General features: G+C 44.1%; 1 protein-coding gene across 2 annotated transcripts in view; it reads left to right on the top strand.

The window, feature by feature from the left end:
• Nucleotides 1–15293, top strand: part of FECH (ferrochelatase) — a 38552-nt gene that overhangs the window by 11261 nt on the left and 11998 nt on the right. For both annotated transcript variants that reach the window (XM_027069038.2, XM_027069039.2), the window contains exons 3-6: nucleotides 105–224; nucleotides 1799–1947; nucleotides 9317–9451; nucleotides 12741–12847. In XM_027069038.2, the coding sequence (XP_026924839.2) occupies nucleotides 105–224; nucleotides 1799–1947; nucleotides 9317–9451; nucleotides 12741–12847 (511 nt within the window). The remainder of the gene's footprint in view (nucleotides 1–104; nucleotides 225–1798; nucleotides 1948–9316; nucleotides 9452–12740; nucleotides 12848–15293) is intronic.

Genomic DNA, 15293 nt, shown 5'->3' with positions numbered 1-15293 from the left:
TTGTACCTCTGAACAGATTGGATGTTGAGTTTGCTAGCTGAACCAACAGTGTACCTTACAGAAAAATAAAAAGCTACAAGTCAACTGCATTTTATTTTATGTAGGAAGCCGAAGACTGGAATATTAATGCTGAACATGGGGGGCCCTGAAACCCTGGGAGATGTTCACGACTTCCTTTTGAGGCTCTTCCTGGACCGAGACTTGATGACGCTTCCTATTCAAAAGTAAGACGCGTGGAAACACCTGAACTTATTCCTAACTTGTGTAGTGCATCTTGCCTTACGTGTACGTCAGTTCTATAGTTACAGAAAATAAATGGTTTTTGTGCATATCTGGTGGTGACTAGAGCAGCATCATTATTTTCCATTGTATAAGAAGGATATGATGTTGAGAGAAATGCAGGGGAGAGAGAAAGCAAGTTGGGGGGCCTCTCCTTGAGCCCTTTCCTCCCTAGAGCTCTGGAAATGGCAGTTGTCTTGACACACCTGATGTCCCTTTAAATTTTTTTAAAATTTTATTTTAGGGAGAGCGTGCAAGCGGGAGTGAGGGGCAGAGGGAGAGAGAGGGAGAGAGAATCTTAAATAGGCTCCATCCCACGACCCTGGAATCATGACCTGAGTCAAAATCAAGAGTTGGCCACTCAACTGACTGAGCCAGCCAGGCACCCCTGATGTCCCTTTGAAGATTGTTACTGATATATTTGTACTTGATCCTCAACAGCTGATTAATATTCAGGGAAGCAATGATTATTATTCACTAATAATATTGTGGCTGTCCTCTTCCTTTCAAGCCTCCCTCCTTCTTTCTTTTCTTTCTCTTTTAAAGTAGGTTTTTGTAATGAAAAATTTATACATGCACGTAATAAAAAACGCAAACAGCATAAACATGTTCACAGTAAAAAGCAAGTGTCTCTTCTTGAACTCCAGCCTCCCAGTTACCCACCATGGAGGTTACAGATGTAACCAGAAATACAGAAATCTGCAGTTGTACAGATGTATTTCTGGTGACCATCCAGAAGTAGTCCATGCATATCCAAGCATGTGCTTGTCTATATATCTATAAATATAGATGTATATGTATATATGCACATATATATCTCTCCTGTCCTTTTTAACACAGATGGGAATGTACTTATGTATATTATTTAACACTTTGCTATTTTTTTTTTAAATTAACAATGTATCTTGGAAATTATTCTATAACAGATTATATAGGCCCGGTTTATTATTTTTTTTCATGACTGTATAGAATGCCTTGCCTGGTCATAACTTAATTTATTTAACCAGTGACTCACTGGTGGACATATATGTTGTTTACAGTGTTGCAATGAACATTCCTGTGCTGTGCATTCAACTTTGCTCACATATTCAAATGTATCTGTGATTAATATACATTTTCTTTCTTTTTTTTTTTTTAATACATTTTCTTAAAGTAAGAGTATTTTTTGCTTCCGAATGTCTTACATATCCTAGTTCCTGCTAGGTGTAGGATCAGGAAGTGTTAAGATAGTGGCTGGCCCGCATCTAGGGTCTGCGCCTGAGTGGTGTCCTGAATCTTCAGGGTGAGTTGCGAGAGGAACTCGTGGGGCAGAGGTGGCTAATCCCCAGAGAGTGTTTTGTTTTCCTCTCTCTAATCGAGGCCAAAAGAGCTGGCTGTCGTCAGTGACCTCAAGCCTCTATTTTTAAAGGCTTGATCTTCTTAGGCTCTTCTTACAATTTTGCTTATCTTTTCTATTGAGTAGTTTCTGAGGTTGCTAAGGTGGAACAAAAGCCACTTACCTACCTGTTAAATGATTTAGTAAGCTGGCACCAATCATCGCCAAACGCCGGACCCCCAAAATTCAGGAGCAATACCGCAGGATCGGAGGCGGGTCCCCCATCAAGATGTGGACTTCCAAGCAGGGAGAAGGCATGGTGAAGCTGCTAGATGACTTATCCCCCAACACAGGTACAGTGTTTCTTCACTAACATCTCAGTTTTGTTCTTTCAAAGTAGGTACGAAGTTCCAAACGCTATTGGACGGCACATGGAGTTCTGTCGGTTTGCGGGGGTTCCTACATGACGCATGATCACTTAGCTCAGTTCTCGAGGCACTATCCTGGCCTTGGCTGTGGAGCCTGTTCCTTCCTTATGTTAGATATGGAAGAGCTCAAGGTTTGGAACGTTAGTTTCAAAAGGAAGCTTGAGGTGTGTGTGAAGTTGAGCTAGGTTATAAGGAAGAGGCCACATCCCATGTATACAAGATGCGTATGTCATTGCTCTGGAAAGAAGTCTTGGGGCTGCTGTCGCTGCTTTTTCTTTCTGTGTGGAGAGATGATTCGATCAACAGAGCAGAATTAGCTGCCGTCATGCAGCCGCGAGACCGTAAGCATCTTCAGCAACTGTTCTCGGCTCTTGGCAACACCAGTTAGTGTGAGGTCCTGAAAAGAGGATTGTGTGTGTCTGGAGACTGTCCTCCGAGAACCGCTAAGGCAGAATAATAATGTGCAGAATGCAGCAGTCACTATAGGAATGAATTATAAGTGCCGTGTTTAATTGCATTCCAGATGCCATTGATTGTGGGACCCACCATTGTTTTTATATATACTAAGACAAAAACTCTGCCGGGTAGTTTTGAGACCACATCTGTTGCGGGTGTGCACCAGTATGAGAAATGTTCAATCAAAAAATGTGCATGTTAGGACACATGAAATACATTCATTACAGATACATCTTGGGGCTTCCGGATCAGGACAGGTGTGTGACACAGTGGCCACCCTCAAGGACAGTGGCCCTACCAGGCAGGCCCAAAAGTATTTCCCTCTTGTCTGAGAAAACACCTCTAAGTGTCACCTCAAGCTGCTCTCAGAAGCCACCGTGTCCCATCGCACACAGGGACAAGGGCTGTAGCCCTCAGCTCATCGCACTTGGAAAATTGCTCAATCATGCTTCTGCGTATCGAGTTTGCTTCCTGCCTTGGCCGTGGCTCAAGGGCATTTCTTATTGCCGTTCGGCCACACGTCCCACAACGTATCTTGAAAATGTTAGACGAGGGACACTCACACCCACCTGATAGAGAAGAAACCGTCTCTCTGGTCATTAACAGTTTATCATGATAAAAGGTTTAGTGTGAATCAGATCTGCAATTGCTCTGCTGTCTCCAGTGGACAGAGGAGGTGGCAACATGCCGTTGTTTCTGTTGGCCTGGTCGTGCAGGCTCCATCACCATCGAGGACCCTAGCAGAGCTGTTAGAGTTGAAAAAGGAATGTGGATGGACGGCATCCTTCCCACCTCCTCGCCCCTCCGTGCTGGGGCTGCTGGGTTGTCCGGACCAGACAGGCCAGCCGTGGCTCCAGCCTCCTGGGTTGGCCTGGAAAGAGTCCTATGGAATGACCCGGATTTAACCCACTGCCCCACTTACTATCAGACATCTGATTATTCCCATCTGTGGCCATCTAGTACAAAGGAAGTTGCAATCATCTAGATTCTAGGATTATTCCCTGCTTTGGCAGGGACCAAAGAATAGTAATAATCCATTTCACATTTTCATAGTCAGAATTGTGAGAGTGATTTTTAAATTTTTTTAAATGTTTTTATTTATTTTTGAGACAGAGACAGAGCATGAGCAGGGGAGGGGCAGAGAGAGAGGGAGACACGGAATCCGAAGCAGGCTCCAGGCTTCGAGCTGTCAGCACAGAGCCTGACGCGGGGCTTGAACTCACGGACTGCGAGATCATGACCTGAGCTGAAGTCAGACGCTTAACCGACCGAGCCACCCAGGCGCCCCTGGGAGAGTGATTTTTAAAACATGAGTGATTGGTCATATGACCCTCTATCCTATAGAGACTTACGTGAAGAAGGGAGTTGGTTCTTCACTATAACTTTGGGGATAAGTTTAGGGTGTCTGAGGCACCGGCAGCTCAGCGGCTTGCCTGTCCAATCACGTTACTAATGTCCCAAGCAATCATGCTTCCTCCTTCCTCACGCCATTCACTTGCCCTTTTGCTCACTCACGTACCTGCTCGTTCACATATTCATTCCCACTTCCATCCGTCCTTCCACCCAGCCCCACCACCGGGTATTTATAAGCCCTGGCTACACGGGGGATAAAGTAGTGAGTGAGTCACACCCTTATCTTCATGGAGCTGAGCTTCCTGGTAGTTTTCACTGAGGCAGAGAGTAAATTCTCTAGGGGGCTACTTTTAGTTCCTCTAGAACTTGGAAGTTTGTCCAGGGCCTGGTCCTGAGAGGGCTCTGGTACCGGTGACCCTGCGACCTATCGCCGTCCTCTGTGGTTCACGTTTGGAGCCCTGTGAGCAGGCAAGTTAAATTATTGCTGTCGCCTGCATGGTAGGTGGCCCCCTGACAGCTTTGGCACACCTGCTGTGGGGTTAAGGCTGTGGCGCTTAATGAGGCCCAAGAATGTCCACTCATTGATTCGTCAGTGGCACCTTGGGTGCTTCTCGATACTGCTTCGATACTTCGGCACTTCGATACTGCTTTTCGTATTCAAAACTGCGGTTTCTACTTAGGAGCTCCCGGGCCAGTGGGAGGGACCACCGCTGCAGGCTCGTCTGTTAAGTGACAGAGAGAAGACCTCCTAAGACTTACCGGAGAGATGCTACGTACAACGAGTATGAGGGCCGGTGGTCGCACAGAATGCAGATGTAGGAAAAATGAGGTGGCTTCAAGGTTTGGAAACTGCCTTGGGGAGCTTTGTGCCGAAGACCCAGATTATCAGGGGTGGCTCTGTGGCTCCTTCAGGGGCTCGCCCACATTATCTAGGAAGAGATTCTGTGTGCTTCACAGATGGACCTGAAGCCCAGTCACAGAGACCCAGGTGCCTCACCCCCTTGGTGTGGCTTTTCCTTCCCGCTTTCTGGCTTCTCTGCCTCTCCTCTGTTCCTGTCCTTCTTCCTCCTCCCTTCTCCTACTTTCCTACAAAATTGTAAAGTATACTTTTTTAAAAAATATTTTTAGTGTTTATTTACTTTTGAAACAGACGGAGACAGAATGTGAGTGGGTTGAGGGCAGAGAGAGAAAGACACACAGAATCCGAAGCAGGCTCCAGGCTCTGAACTGTCAGCACAGAGCCCGACGTGGGGCTCGAACTCACGACCTGTGAGATCATGGCGTGAGCCGAAGTCGGATGCTCAACCGACTGAGCCACCCAGGTGCCCCTAAAGTATACTTTTAAACTGTGTCTATTTGTTTATTTCTATTGGGAAGGATTCTCTTTCGGCAAAACAATGTGATGATAATGTACAGAAATGTTTCAAGCTGTCATTTTTAAAAAAAGTTTATTTTATCTGTTTTGAGAGAGAAAGAGAGGGAGAGAGAGAGAACATGTGTGCGGGGGGGGGGGGGGTAGGGGCAGAGACAGAGAATCCCAAGCAGGCTGCACGCCGTCCTCACAAAGAACGATAAGGAGCTCAAACTCAATGAACCTCAAGATCATGACCTGAGCCGAAATCAGGAGTTGGACGCTTAACTGACCGAGCCACCCTGACACCCCTCAAGCTCTCATTTTTTAGGGAAGTAGTTGTGGCTTGGTGGCTGGTATAGAAATTGCAGCTTGCACTGGCTTTGCATAGAATTGACTACTAACTCACAGGGTCAGTTTTATGAGGGAATATAACTTGGAACTGGTTTCATGTGGCTACACCACATTATAGGAATTTAGGGAATACAGAAGGAAGTAGATGAGAAGTGTAATCATTTCACAAAAGTAAATCTAAAATACATTCAAAAGATGATAGTTTAGTTACGTAGAATCTGACCGCTTTTTACGAAGCCGTACGTGCTATCCTGTAGAACTCTGTTCTTTTTTTTTTTTTTTTTTTTTTTTTTTGTAGAACTCTGTTCTTTACAGGATGCTTGATGGGGAGGAGGGTGGCTCTTTCCAGATGGGGCTGGCTTCCCCAGTCCTGGTTGTAGGACTTTAGGCAGATGACTTACCCCACGAAGCAGCATCTTGAAAATGGGGATGGTAACAGAGCCCCACTTCTGGGATCATTGTGAATATTCAATACGATAATCCCGAAAGGTATCAGCCTGGGGCAGCGTACGTGACAAAAATTCCTTAACTGTGAGCGTTTAGTATTATTCATCCAGGGCATAGGGCTCGTGATGTGATACAAATTAAAAAGCATTATGCTATATATTTCACACCTTTCTCTCAAAGCGTCACGCACAAATCAGACATTTGAACTGTTGTGGAGCTAAACTGATGGGCTGGAAATGAATGAAGTTTCGCTGTTCAAAAATCCAATTCTGAGTTCTTTTTTTTTTTCTTTTCCTGGGTCTCACCAAAGACTGTTTGCTGGGCAGTGGCTCCAAGGGTGGACTAGGCTGGGCCAGTGAGTCGTGTGTTTTGGTCTTACCGGAGCAGATGCGCCCCCTGCCAGCTGTGGTGGTCAACATCTGTAGGCTATTTCTGTCCCTGTGCTCCTGCCGGTGACCTCCGGCTGCGGTGTGAAACCCATCCCAACTGGCGAGGGCTCTTTGGGAGACATTTGTTCTTTCCTCGGGACAGGCCCGGTCAGAGGGGGAGCACAATGCCACTTGCCTACAGTCCGCTTGTGCAGGCCATCTTCTGTGGAACAGTTCAGCCAGTCTTATCTGTTCCTTCCAGAATATTTTACTCACCGTCACTTCAAAGTGAGGCCACCACCCTGCCTTTATCTGCAAGGGTGTCCCCTCCACCTCTCTTGTCTGCAACGAACTCCCAGGCCCCAGGCATTGAGGCTGCAGCTTTTGGAAGGTGAAAAGAGAATGCCAGAAGCTGGTTGGCCTGTAGCCTTGGAGAATCTTATGGTAGAAATCTAATAATAGTATTATCTGAAAGCAGATTAGAAAGGAAATTCCACTTCAGCCTCAGCTTAGATGCCCCAGAGCTCCTTAGAGATGGGCTCGATATGGGGTGCCTAGGTGGCTCAGTCGGTTGAACGTCCGACTTCAGCTCGGGTTGTGATCTCATGGTTTGTGAGTTCAAGCCCCACATCAGCTGTCTGTGCTGACAGCTCAGAGCCTGGAGCCTGTTTCAGATTCTGTGTCTCCCTCTCTCTCTGTTCCTCCCGTGCTCACGTTCTGTCTCTCAAAAGTAAATAAATACTAAAAACCAAAACAAAACAAAAGAAATGGGCTTGATAGTGTGAACGTTGGCAGTTTTAGGATGAACCACATAGTCCTTGAATGCTCTCATTTGGAGTTTGCTTACGGAGTCGTGCCCTCTGGTGTGTTTCAACTGCCGTTCACCATTTTAGGCAACAGAACGTAAACTTGGCGGCCTAGAAAGGACAGACAGCTGAATAGGATTCTGCTTATACCCCTTCCTTCCTCTTTTTGCGGTGCCCAGCCAGAGAATGTTGGACCAGCCATCCTTCCATGTGCGCACGTGCTTCTCCCTCCCGCCGTCTGCTCCTGTCCTTGGGAACTTGCGCCATCGGCTGCCGGTTCCCCGCGTCCAGTCACTGTGGAATGTTTTATGCAGATAGGTGAACAATGGGCGGTTCTCTTTTCCTTCATTTCAACTGGAATGTTTCTCTTTTCCTTCTTGGGGCAGTTTAGTGTCCTGTACTTAGTGGCAGCTGCTGCTAATGCTTGGACAGTAGCATTGTCTTGGTTCTGTTATTATTTAATGTTTATGTAGTGTATTCTCAGTATCCTCTCCGAGTGTGAGTTGGGCGTTATCCTATGAAATGACAGGTAATGTGAGGAAACTTTCAGTTTAATGATTTTATAAATGCCTAAGAAATTGTGTGGCGGTGGGTACTTAAAAAAATATTTTTTTTTAATGTTTATTCTTGAGAGAGAGAGAGAGAGAGAGAGCGTGAAGAGGGGAGGGGCAGAGAGGGAGAGAGAATCTGAAGCAGGCTCCGGGCTCTGAGCTGTCAGCTCTATGTGGGGCTCGAACCTACGAACCGTGAGATCATGACCTGAGCTGAGGTCGGACACTTAACCGACTGAGCCACCCAGGAACCCCATGTGGTGGGTACTTTTAAGATACAGGACAAAAAGATGGAGAAGGACAAAGGAGGGACAGGAGAAGGTGTTTGTAAGGAACACATGGGGAAGGAGTGCAAAGCTGTGCACTGAGTTGGGCTGTTTACGTGCTCAGAACATTTATTTCAAATCTGAAGCAGTGCCCCCAGTTGTGTGTGTGTGTGTGTGTGTGTGTGTATCTCAAAATATTTATTTTGAGAGAGAGAAAGCGAGCATGTGAGCAGGGGTGGGGCAGAGAGACGAAGAGAGAAAATCCCAAGCAGTCTCCATGCTGTCAGTGCAGAGCTCCATGCAGGGCTCGAACTCACGAGCCTGAGATCATGACCTGAGCTGAAACCAAGTGTCGGATACTTAACTGACTGAGCCACCCAGGTTTTTTAACCCAGTTAAAAAAAAAAATGTTTATGTATTTATTTTGAAAGAGAGAGAGAGAGCAATAGTGAGTGCAGGTGCAGAAGGGAGAAAGAGAGAGAGAGAGAGCGAGAGAGAGAATCCCAAGCAGTCTCTGCTGTCGGCCCAGAGCCCAACATGGGGCTCCATCTCATGAACCAACCACAAGATCATGACCTGAGCCAAAATCCAGAGTCAGATGCTTAACCGACCGAGCCACCCAGGCGCCCCCTCAGTGCCTCCAGTTTAAGCTTTGTTGTTGGGTTTCCTTAATCTATTAAATGAGGAGAATCATTTCAGTCATTTGTTATCCACGCATTTCTGTTGGGTATCCCAGAGCTTAACTGGGAACAGGAGGAGGGAACCGTGGGTGGTGGAAACAGGCTGGGGGGCATGGAAGGGGGTAGGCTCTGGAGTTGGGGAGACCCACATTAAATTTCAGCTCAACCACCTGTGAGGTGTGACTTTGGATAGGTTCATGAACCCCTGAGAGTTTCAGTTTCCTTATCTGAAAAATGGGGTGTAAGTGAAAGAAAAAATACAAGCAAAGCCTCCATCAGTGTCTGGTATGTAAGAGGAGGCTGAACCTCAGGAATAAGTGTTAGTTCTTCCTTCCTTTGAGTCTCTCTTATCTCAGCCAAGAGCAGAGAGTAAGGAACAGAAGCTTGAATTTTAAAAACTGCCGTGCTAATTAAGTAAAGGGGTGTGTGTGTGGCGCGATGGGGGGTGGGGGAGTTGATCCCAGAAAATAGTGATTAAAAGTCCACGCACTAGCTGAAGACTGGATAAGATCCAAGGAATATTCTAAACTTACCCACATTATCAGCCTCAGAGGAAATTAGGTTAACTGTTCTTTGTTCCAGGCTTTGCATTATGTTTGGCGACTCCAAGGAATCTATATAAAGATTAATACTTTCTCCTCTCCACACGTGCTTTCTAATAGCCCCTCACAAATACTATATTGGATTCCGGTATGTCCATCCTTTAACAGAAGAAGCAATTGAAGAGATGGAGAGGGACGGGATCGAAAGGGCTATTGCCTTCACGCAGTATCCACAGTACAGCTGCTCGACCACAGGTGAGCCTTCCCCTTGGCAGCGGGACGGTGGGTAGGGATGGCCCCGGCACTGGTAGCCGGGGGACCTGGGTGCGGAAGGAAAGGATAAATCATTTTCAATTTGAATGGCAAATCCAGCCCGTCTGCTTTAAACACGAGAGTTCAGGTCAGTCCATTTGAAATCTCATGGTTCATCTGTCCCCTGAGTTATGGGCCAGTCGGCCGGGAATTACAAACGGTGGGTGGAAGGCGGTCTGCTGCTGGTCCTTCAGTGCAGTTGTGTAATGTATCAGTGATGAACCTTAAGCCGCTTTCTATGTTTGCGTAATAAACCTTACTTTGATGGCAACCCTAGTATTCTTATTAACGTAAAAAGGTGATGGCTGCTTCCATTTTGAAAGTGGAGGTGCCCAGGTAGCACTAGAGATACTGGTGTGTGTTTGTGTTCAGCTTCATTTGTGGGCTGACTTACTGGTTAAACCAAAGCCCAGCCCGAGGTGCCCTTTGTAAACTTCTCTCCGCGTTCTAAACTTTGGAAAATATTACTGTGTGTTGCTTACTATGTATTTAGCTGGAGCTGGAGAAAATAATCATGTGTTCTCTTCTCTGTATCACTGGTAATAGGTAAAGCTTCTTACTGTTGCCCACAAATACATTTGTTTGCATTCTGTTTCAAGGATTGGGATCAGCATGTTTTTACTCCCAGATTGCTTTTGGATGTTGGTGCATCTTATTTCTATAACTGTAAAGAAAAACAAAAGGCCGTTGGAGGAAATATTCAAAAGCTGTCGTGTGCCTTAAATGTTTGTTCAGAGCCCCTATGAAAATGCCTGAGTTTTCAGACACCCTCAAGAGTTTGAGTTGTGACTTCTTTTGGAAATATACCTCTACAACTTAAAATGTCTGGTAGCATGTTATTGGATAATGAATCAGATTTTATAAATTTCTAAGCATACTTTTGTGTTGCTTTAAAAAATATACCTCAAATGTAGATGTCTGCTCTAAAAATCAGACAAGTTAAGAAGATGATTATTTGTATGACAGAGGATTGACTACGGGTTTCATTTCACAGCTGACTCTACCAGTATGTTTCAGGTGTTGGTGAGTTTTACTGGTACATCTCTTGTGAGAGGGCAGGTACATTTCACTTCTGAGATGCGAAAGCTTTTAGAAAGCACATCCATTCTTTGAGACCACGAGAGTGTTGTTTACCCGTTGTGTCATTTAGACACACACACTGTTGGGGCACAGCCAGTATAGGCTATGTATCAATCACATACAATTGTTTTGGTTCTGTTTTCCGCTTAATTACTACTTCTGCTAGTTTATCAAATGTTTCTGAGTGGCCCTGAAGAACTAATGTGGCTTCCAGAAGTCCTTTTGTGGCTTCAGAAGTCTTGAAAATGATATTCACCTGTAAAATATGGCCTGCAGTATGAATGTGATGGTGACTTCTCCACGATTTCTGGAGAGATTGTTTTTGAGCCTGCAGCAGACTCAATTTGGATTTATCTGACTCACTGTATTCCAGAATGGAACTCATGTATCTTTCTGAAAATTAAGTTTTAGGCTAAGTGTACATTTGATTTAAATATGGCTGTATCCTGGCCAGTATTTTATTTTATTTTATTTTATTTTATTTTATTTTATTTTATTCTTATTTTTTATGTTTTTATTTATTTTGAGAGAGAGGAAGAGTGTGAGCAGGGGAGGGGCGGAGGAAGAAGGAGAGAGAGAATCTTAAGCAGACTCCATGCTCAGCATGGAGCCTGACATGGGACTTGATCCCACGACCCCTGGGATCATGACCTGAGACGAAATCAAGAGGCCGACACTTAACCCGATTGAGCCACCCAGGCACCCTACCGGCTTGTATTTTAACATGGAGACATATCAGATTCACAGTCCTCGTAGTTAACAGAAACCAGAGGATGGGTATTGGGAAGCAAGGAAACGCTTTGGAACATTTGCCCTATGTTAAGATTGAGGAAGAGGCTCTGTGTTAGGGTGAGTTGCATAGGATTAGCCTTAGCCCCAGCGCCAGCTCCACTAGGCCAAGAAAATGTTGAATTGTGTGCGTACCACCTGCCTTCCTTCAGTCTTTGAGTTTTTGTGATTTTGACCTCTTGGTTAAAAAGACAAGTTTTGGGGTGCCTGGGTGGCTCAGGCGGTTAAATGTCCGACTTCGGCTCAGGTCATGATCTCACGGTCTGTGAGTTTGAGCCCCACGTCGGGCTCTGTGCTGACAGCTCAGAGTCTGGAGCCTGCTTCGGATTCTGTGTCTTCTCTCTCTCTCTATGCCCCTGCCCCACTCGCACTGTGTCTCTCTCTCTGTCTCAAAAATAAGTAAACACTAAAAATTTTTTTTTTAAAAAAGACGAGTTTTGTTAGATTACTTGTAAGGATTTGGTCTCCATTTAACTTAACTCTGGGAAATGATGAAAATCTTGTAGAAGCAAGTAGAAATAAAGAATGCTCATATAAACCTTAACAGACTGCTCTCAATAAGCTAGTATTCTTATCAACAAGTCATTTAGGGGCACCTGGGTGGCTCAGTCCACTAAGTGTCCAACTCTTGATCTCAGCCAGGTCTTAATCTCATGGTCATGAGTTCAAGCCTTGTATTGGGCTCCACACTGGGTGTGAACCTACTTAAAAAAAAAAAAAAAAAAAAAAGAACCCAAGTCACTTTAAAAGATGGCTGTAAAGCTTTTATTGTAAGGTAGAAAATATGAATCACATCATATTAAGTAAAAATATCCCAAGTACTCGGGATACGAAATTGCATACATACTCAAATGACAACTTCGTGAAACAAAATAGCTATAAAGGAAAGTGACTAGAAAGAACTATGCTGGAGTAAAATGATGAGTGTATTAGCATGCTGGGTCATGGCCAGTTTCTTTTTTCCTTTCTTCCCTACCTCCTACATTTTCTGCTGGGGTTGATTACCTTCATAATGTGTGTGTGTGTGTCGGGGTGGGGTGGGGGAATTAACATGCTTTTGGTTGTTACAACTGGTCTCTGCAAATAGCGACTGCTTATATTTCATAAATACTCTGCTGTCGTGTTTCTCACTAGAAATGGCCTCACTGGTCTTTGAAAAGCCATTGAAATTGATTGCTTTTTAGTGATCTCCATTTGCAGGGTAGTTAAATCTATATGCATTTTAGAGCATTGAAATAATTGTGATTAGACTGATTCAGTATAGAAGCAGTTACCTATCTTGACCTTACTGCCTTCCCTAGTCTGTTCTTTATTTTCACTGTAATCAACGCACATCTACTACGTGGTCCCCTGTATATTTCAGGCAGCAGCTTAAATGCCATTTACAGATACTATAGTGAAATGGGAAGGAGGCCTGCGATGAAGTGGAGCACAATTGACAGGTGGCCCACACACCCCCTCCTCATTCAGGTAAGCCAGCCCCTGCCAGCAGCTTCCGTCAGCCCAGCTTCCAGCGTGGGTCAGGTTCTGGTCCCTGCCTCGTTTGTGGCTCCCTCTGAGCCTTACCGTTCTTTTGCTTAAATGGTGTGCTGGGATTAAAACACAGTATTAGAGTCTTCATTTATTATGACAAGAGAAAATAATTATAAAGGTTTAAAGGTTAGAGTCTTTCCTTTCTTCACATTAACACTGTTAGTTCCAAACTGTAGCAGAATTGTGTCCTGAGTTTTGTGTTTCCCAATAACCAGGACATTAAAGGTTATACGAAGTGTTTCAGTCAATTACATAACGGGGTGACCAAGAGATCCTGTATTTTCTAAAGCCTTTAAAATGACAAAATGTTTGAAAAATTTTTAAAGGTACTAAATCTACACATTCTGACATGAAAGTAGATTTAACATTTCAATTGAGAAAGTCATGTATTAGAAGAAATTTCACATTTTGCCTACACAATTATATTTCCATCAACAGGTGCTTGATTTTTGGAGAATCAGTTAAAACTATAATTCAGAAGCCAATAGCTTTGAATTGGTGTTATTATATCCTTTTTTGCCACTTGTACAAGAGTGGTATTGGTAATTACCCTAAAACGTACAAATATAGTTTTTTTCTGTCCAAGGAGGCTTCTGCCTGTGAGTTAGTTTAGGTAGGAGACATATTAAGTGATTCGGGTTTCATCCAGTCTATTTCACTTTGTGGACATTCTGTGGAAAGATCCCAGGTTAACATCTTTTTTAAAAGCCTGGAGTCGCTTAAAATCTCTACCACTAGATGGTGCTAGACATTGTTTAAAAGCAGGCCTGCTCTTCCCCTGGAGCAGGCCAGGTTCCTTGGGCACCGAGGTGATGTCAGGGGTTAACACTTAGATTGAAAAACAGTGTTAAGTGCAAATGAAAAGAAGGTGCCTTCCCTTAGAGAGAGGTGTGGTTGTGGTCTCAGTGCCCTTTGCTGTACTGCTGGGTCCAGATAGCCCGGTATGCTCTGACTGTTTTGCTCCCGGAGGCCTGTGGGTGGGAATGAGGGGTTTCAGGTCAGCACCGACATGTGGTAGCAGAGAACGGAGGGATCTGCACAGCACCTGCCTGCCCTGATCGAGTGAGTAATTAGATTTGCATTAAAATTCAGCCCTTTGAAAAGGGGGGGAGCAGAAAGATGGAAAGGTCTCTTAACTGAGGAAGTCTCCCTTCACAAAATGAAAGGGAATTTTAGAGGTATTTATCTGCCCTCCTAGATGGTGTGATTGAAGGCTCTGAGAGCCGCCTGCCTCTTTCATTCTGCAGAGAGATCACACATCGAAAATACCACAGATGGATTTGGGATGATTTAAGTAGCACTTCGGCTGGCCCATGGCTCCTCAGTTTTGACGGTGTTAGCGTCTGTTGTAAGCTGTAACAAATTGTGTTTCTACTTGTAGTTCTGTGAGCTGAGAGAAGGAAAAATACTAAAATTTTTGGGAAGTGGAAGTTTATAGATAGGCTTGATTCTTAACATTATGTAAATGACACAAGGAGATTTGCTATCCAGCAGAAACTTTAAAAAAAGTCAAAGCCTCAACTAATTGGAAACTAAAAATAAAGTTAAAACCTAACACCAAAAATACTCTTACCTGTTGTAGGTAGTAATTACTTGAAGCAGTCTTTTTACTACTGTTATCTCTAATATTGCTGTTTATCTAGCTGCTGGGGTAATTGGAGTAAACATATATTCTAGTCTCCTATGTAAACTTGACAGTGGGCCTCCTTACCTAGGCCACTGTCCCTCTAAACATGATCCTTTCTGAACGTCCTTAGTGTCCAAACACTGCAAAAACCACTGGTTTTGTGTATGTCTAATCTTACTACATTTACTCTGTAGATAAATTATAAATTTTGAAAAGGAAACTCTCTAGGCACCTTCTTGTACCTTAGCACATTTATTTACCAAATTTTGAGCGTTTGGGAAGGTTAATAGTATGTCAGTATTGATTAGGGAATTTATTTGCCCTTCTTATCGTATTAGCCATTGATATGTCAAAATACCAACACAGGCAAATGTACGTGGTCCTGGTAAATCGTCCTTTATAATTTTCTAAAAACCGTTGTATTTGGAAATCAGTTTACACATGCAGAAAAGTTACAAGACTAAGTATAGTACAGAACTCTACTCTTTGCCTAGATTCACGTATTATTAGCACTTATTCCACTCGCCAGCATTTGCATCCTCTGTGTGTGTGCATGTGTGTGCATATATACGTGTTTTTTCCCCAAACCTTTTGAGAGTAACTTATATCTATAAAATCACCCTTTCCATCGAAATAGCAGGAATAGTCTCTTCTGTAACTGTGACACAATATTCAGCCTCAGTAAGTTTAACATTGATACTTAAATTTATCTAATCGGCACTCATATTCCAGTTTTGTCAATTGACCCATTAATGT

The sequence above is a fragment of the Acinonyx jubatus genome, chromosome D3, assembly GCF_027475565.1.
Source record: "Acinonyx jubatus isolate Ajub_Pintada_27869175 chromosome D3, VMU_Ajub_asm_v1.0, whole genome shotgun sequence".
Classification (NCBI taxonomy): domain Eukaryota; kingdom Metazoa; phylum Chordata; class Mammalia; order Carnivora; family Felidae; genus Acinonyx; species Acinonyx jubatus.
The sequence above is the reverse complement of the archived record's forward strand: the minus strand, read 5'-3'. Positions and strand labels throughout refer to the sequence as shown.